This window comes from Lineus longissimus, chromosome 18, assembly GCF_910592395.1.
Source record: "Lineus longissimus chromosome 18, tnLinLong1.2, whole genome shotgun sequence".
NCBI classification, from domain to species: Eukaryota; Metazoa; Nemertea; class Pilidiophora; order Heteronemertea; family Lineidae; genus Lineus; species Lineus longissimus.
In genome coordinates this window covers 11,447,187-11,453,515 of record NC_088325.1, presented here as the reverse complement: position 1 = coordinate 11,453,515, position 6,329 = coordinate 11,447,187, and the positions used below count along the sequence as shown (strand labels likewise).

General features: G+C 38.7%; 1 protein-coding gene across 9 annotated transcripts in view; it reads right to left on the bottom strand.

Moving 5' to 3' along the window:
- Positions 1-462: 462 nt before the first annotated feature.
- Positions 463-6,329, bottom strand: part of LOC135502660 (hemicentin-1-like) — a 158,601-nt gene continuing 152,734 nt past the window's right edge. For 8 of the 9 annotated variants that reach the window (XM_064795628.1, XM_064795627.1, XM_064795630.1 and 5 more), the window contains 2 exons: positions 4,905-5,134; positions 463-4,519 (listed from right to left, as the gene is read on the bottom strand). In XM_064795628.1, coding sequence (XP_064651698.1) covers positions 4,349-4,519; positions 4,905-5,134 — 401 coding nt within the window. In that variant the 3' untranslated portion in view covers positions 463-4,348. Of the gene's footprint in view, positions 4,520-4,904; positions 5,135-6,329 lie in introns of those variants that run through there. The other variant, XR_010449802.1, reaches the window with a different exon arrangement.

Sequence of the window (6,329 nt, the reverse complement as noted above, 5' to 3'; positions counted from 1 at the left end):
TGTTGTCTTACCAGAATTAGAGCAAAATATGAAATTTTGGGAGAGAAGCCCATGCTTCCAATAGCCACAGACATTTTTGTGGAAATTCTTTTGACAACTCAAGCTGAGGCCAAGAACAAGGGCCTGCAAATTCAGCAGGCAAGGGCCTAGGAAAGTGGGAAGGTGGGAGATTCAAACATGTGATCAGCCACAAAAGTCTGTCGATAGTGACATAACTTTTTATACAAAGAATAATGACCTCGTGAGCGTACATTTCATAACACATTTTTCTCAAGGGTTGACAATAGGAACCATGATTTAGCTTGAACTAGCAATCCCCAAAGCAATTAGTAACCTTCGCAAAGGGGAATTCTTTGAAGTCAGACGCACCCTGGCCATCGGGAGGCCTCTTGTCCAGGGGGTGAACTCCTGTAAGTAATGTCGGCACAGAAATCAAATAAAAGACAAAACGAAAGACCAATGTAAAATGTTTACCCATGTTTATTGCATGCAGTTCCCCAGTATAAAAATACAACCTTTGTTTTATTTTTTGCAACAGATCAGCAGAAATGATCATTTTTAATCTTCCCAACAGACGTGTAGTAGAGACTTCATTCAGTTGTTGAAGTGAGATTTTTCCCATAATTTATGTTGTTGGGCTAAGTGTATCTTTCTTCTTATCTTCTTTTTAAGCCAACTGAATGCAATTTCTACAGTAAAAGGGTGCATTTAAAACTGTACATTATCAACAGTCAGAGTAACCTGTAGAGGCTTGTTTTGATCAGTTTTTAAAGGAAGAATGATATAGTGACCCTCCCAAGAACCTAGTCTAGGAGCGCATGCCCTGTGTGCACAACCTAGAACAGAGTAACTTGAAGCTTGAAATCATGACCCAACAAATCATGGGGTAATTCCTTACACCAACACATTCTCAAATCGTTTTGATTGTCCCCAAATAAAAAAATCCAGAGTTTTTTAAAACCCTGTAAAAAGTAATAAAATATCCATGTGCTTTGTACAACAAAATATTCAGAATAATATGTGTAGTGCTCAATTACATAAATAATTAAACGCTTAATCAAAACTCAATTGACAGGTACAGTTTAAGTTAGCCACTTTTATTTGTACAAAATCATACAAAATTAAGAAATTAAACAAAGTGATGAGATCCCAGACATTGTTAGTGCATGGATTAGAATAATCACATCCCAATAGTTTGAAGTTGTCACATGACTGCTGTTTGACAAATTAAGTTCATGTTGACATAATGGTCTGAAAAAAATCAGATTGCTTTATCAATCAAAGGACAAGTGTCCCATTTAGCCACACAAAGTGGCTAATGGCAACATTTGGCCACCAAAAGGTAGCTAATTTGCCATTAAGCCGCATGGAAGTCACTTATCTCTTCACCATACTGAGCCACACTACTGGACAGCAAGTCAACAGGAAAACATGTGAATTCTACTAAATAAATAACTGACACTGGACAAGTGCTTTAAGGATTGCCCATGCATTTTGTACATGCCACCAACTCATAGAATGTTTTAGGAAATATATTTTTAGCATGGATTAATATTCCCGCAAGGGGCCCAAAAATATCCATTTCGAAATACTAGCAGAATAAACATGAAGCTCACCAATATCAAACTCAATAACTGACTTGGTGTGGAAGCCCTGTTTCACTGGCACTTGGAAGTGAGCTGATTGGACTGTTTGGGGTAACTTTTATGTATTTAAGAACTTCTCGCACTGAAAATGTCTATTTTGCAAGAATTTTCCAAGTGAAAACATTCTCGTATACAATAATCTTGGAAGAGGTGCTACTACATGTATCTGCAAGGTAGCAATGGCTTCATTTCTGGCCAACATGACACTATTGACTGAACCCCTTGGCAGCCAAAATAAAGGGGTTTGAAGTACATAAGACATGGACAATCCTGTTACATGTAACTCTACATTAATGCACAAGGTACTAAACCCTAACTGAGGCCTTCTTTTAACCTCTGGATCGAACTTAATGGGAAGACAGTCACTACACCGGACAGGTGTCAAGTGTTTTTCAATTAGATTTAAGAACAATGGGCACATCACCTGACCTACATGGTAATCTGGAATGTTGATGCTATCGATTGTGGGTGTCACTTAGCAGGCTACATTGAAGAGTTTGGCTCCAAAACAGGACCAACACCACATGTGAATTTTCTTGGTTGGTTTACTTAATATAATATTCCACAATGAAGTCCAGATTGGGCCGTCTTGATTTTATATGCCAAAATACCACATATCTCTAATGTACTTTCAAGTACATTTAAAATTTAAATTTTTAATCTTAAAATTCATTCTCTCAAAATATTCCAAAGTGGTCAGATCTCATTTTCGAACCCAACTCGTCATTTTACCAACCTTTGGCCTCAAGCAAGTATAATGCAAACATCTTGTGTCTATTTACATGACTATAAAATGATCTACATGACTTATTAACAAATATATACAAGCACTGAGTGATACAGTGTAAAAAATGCAACAAAAGAAGCAGAATTTTCAAACAGGATTCAGGCTCATGATGGTGTTCCCATCAGAAAATGGTTCAATAAGATTTAAAATTTTCAAGCCTTTATACATGCAGGTGAACTGAATTTTCCCCACAGGCAAAAGATAATGACTTCAAAGTACAACTACAAATGTACCAGACTTCATGCTATTGGAATGAGCTTTGCCAGAATATTCAGCACATTTTCTGTAAGCACTGTACATGTAAGCACAGGAAATCCAGCTAACTTCACTGAAACGAAACTGAAATGAATGAGTACAGACAGGTAACACAATCAAAGCCAGAAAATAAAACCGCTCCATATAAAAATGTTGCATCAAGATTTGGATGCAATTCCAGATTGTTTATCTGACTTTGTATAAAAAGTATAGAAAATTATTGGCGAAGTTCACACCCCTGACACAGGATGTTTGACTTCTCAATTTACACATTGATGACTGGGGATCTCCCCAAATTTGCTTATTCAACAACTTACAACCAACATACACTCCAAATGTACACTCCTTTTCTGGACAAGATAGAGATTAGTCTTTGTCAAGCTGGCATTGGGAAAGGCTAACACCAACCTTTAATCACGACAGAACTAACAAATTTCCCAAGTTAGATCTCCAAAGTCATCAGACAGTTATACAGAGGGTGAGGCTGTTCTACTCACCAAATAACACATCCACCCTTCCATTCATTTACCTCACCCCCACTGAATCAGTACATTGACATTTTCACCAACTGCACATTTGTTAAAAATAATCCTTAGACAAGACACTTAACTGGAACATCTATGACCATTTCCATCAATCTACAAAAGCATGTAAAAATATCTGGAGTCTGTCGCATATCAGGTGTGCCAGAAATTAACACGGCGCTTGAAAATACATGTAGTCCAAGAACAGAGGTCCGTTTTGGGTCAACAGAATGACATCAATGTCTCAGTTTTATCATCGGTAGCATGCTGTACATCACATAAACACATCTCCCGTTCAAAACAGCTTTACACCGTGTACAGTACACTCTTAACACTAGGTTGTAGCTTGTGCAGATGGGACTGTTCAGGATGTACAGAACTGTACGCACTTGTTCAGAGAGTACAGAACTGTACAAACCTGGACAAGGAACACTAACTCTAGACTTGTACAGTTTGTGCCGTAAATACAGAACTGTACAAACTACCAGACACACCTGGGATGAAAACAAGGCTCATATGCATCAGCTCTTGAGAAGTTATAAAAGACATCTTTCTTTGTGAACTTTGCCCTTTGGTTTTCAACCAATCAGAGAGGTCCAAAGCTCCTTTAGGGAGGGCGATTATTCCAGTATAGCTCTAGTCGCCTATTCGTCTTCGACAGTCCACAGAGTTTAGGAATGCCATTTACAAGAAAATGAACAGCTCCAATGAAACATCACAGATCTTAGCGCCGCCTTTTGACACATTTTAGAAACACAGCAGGATATACAAGAAAGCTTCGAGGGTTCCTTGGTGTGCTTGTGTCACCAGGACATGCAGACGCACATTGAGCAATTTTTGTAACAAAGCAACGCATTGTACTGCTTCAATATCGCTTGACGGAACATAACTTTGTTTATGGTCACGCTGACTTTGTTCACTGTTGTGGTAAACACAACTCGCGGAATGAGACGACATGAGCCTGCGATGTCATCACTGCAACCACATGATACTGCAGGTTCATCGCTTTTGACCAGCAACAGTCACGAAAGTTGCCTCTTGGACATGCACCGAAACTAATCGACCTGGACACATACTGCCATTCATTAGCCATAGCATAATATGAAGTTGCTGCCTTCAATTTCAACATGTTATTCTCAAACAGTGTATTCTACGTTCATAGGTGGCGCCTTTCGACTGAAATCAACGGTTGCATATGGTGCAAATTCTTCAGTCCGTCTGATTGGATAGTTATATTGCGGATGAGCAGGATTTCGTGCCCCGTGGAATGAAAGCTCTGCATACACTGTGCCGTCCACTCCAATTGGCTGAAAAAAACAGATGGGTATATCAGTTATTTTGCAAACATCTCGAAGTCCAAATCTTAGTCTAGACCTTTTTATCCGAGACACTAAACAGGGCACTTCAGTTAGTCAAAAGATAACATGTCACGATACATTAAAATATATCATTACTATAAACCTAGAAATATTTGTGTGCCTTTTGTTTTACAATAATGTTTGTTTACAGGCAATAGCGAAAATATTGGCTGCAAAAAGAAAACAAGATTGAAATTTCTGTCAAGAGTTTCAAATAATTTGGATAGTTTGGTTGAGACTCCCCTCTTCTTGGCCCATTTTTACTTTTATAATTTGCAAGCAGAGAACATAACTCTAGCAACTTTTCTTGCAGGTCACTCGATAGTCAACTCACCTGAGGGACCCCTCCACTACCACTATATCTCTGTGGCTGACTATTCCTGTTCACATTCACATTCTGGTACGGATTTTCCTCGGCACGACTTCCGGGCCGTGAGGGCCTGGATGCTACCGATGGTGGCCGACTCCCGTTCTGACTCCCATTCTGGCTGACAGGCACGTTCTGGTAAGGATTCTCCACGTGTCTCTGCGTGTGTGACACGACATCAGGCTTTTGGAGATTTACTGAAAAAGTATTCAAACTGGTTAGAAACCAAAAAAAATTGGGGTACCGGTTATACTTTTTAACTTGACAAGGAATGCACAGTTTATATTGGACCCCCCCCTCCAACGCCCACTGAAACTCGCACCTTTATGATGCCATTCTTAAGTAACTAAGTTTAAAGAAACAGGCCGAATGAGGATTCAATGATGGTATTTCCATGTCCCAATGAATTGCAAGCATCAAACTTTAAGCAACAAAGTGAAAATGGAATGACATCATGAAGCATAAACCAATTAGAAATAAAATTTTATGCTTTTAGCACCTCCACTCATTTGTCGTAAACCCCTTTTTCATGTGACCTCACTTTTTTCTCTCTCCCGTTCTACATGTACTTATATATACAGGTCCAATGTAACATTAACTTCATGCAAAACTAGAAGCATAAAGAAAACTTGTAGTAAAATAATTATGCAGGAATGAAACAAAATAAATGGGGAAATCTTAATGCCATGACTAGACCCACAAAGCTCTCCTTCCGGGATGCTATTAGCATCCTGCACGGACAGAACAAAGCACCCCATCAAACAGGCAATTTTCATTGCTGTCACCAGCCACAACAATCACTAGTCTGCGGTGATGGCTGCAACCTGCAATCCATATCAAATTCACCAATTACCGGTTTTACAGGCAGATTGGGCAATCTTTTTAGCCTCATCAAAGCAGTAACTTTTGTTACAAGTTGCAGAGACAAAAATTGACCATTTGCGGGGCACTTAAGGGAGCAGGGGAGGGTTCGACCAAAATCAGTGTTCTCAGCTTAACTATTAAGTACTGCAGCAATGATATTGATAGTGGTAATATAGTACATAACCCAGCATTCTATAAACAATAAGTTCATTTTCGTAATAAATAATCACATTAACTGAAGCTACATGTACATGTACTTTTGTAATTGTGACATTTTCTGACTTGACCCCTTTGTTAAATGTAGGTAATAATCAAGAGAGTACACTGATAATGGTACATGTAAGTACAAAATTAATGACATTTTGGTTGGGAAACTGGGAGAACCGGACCATCGAAGCTGAAATGTCTAAAACGCAAAATAAGTGTCAAAATTAAACTGGGAAATGCATTATTATCTCTATGGGTATGTGGTTGATTTCATCTGTCATGGAACTTGTGATATTATTTCACAAACCAGTCACTACATGT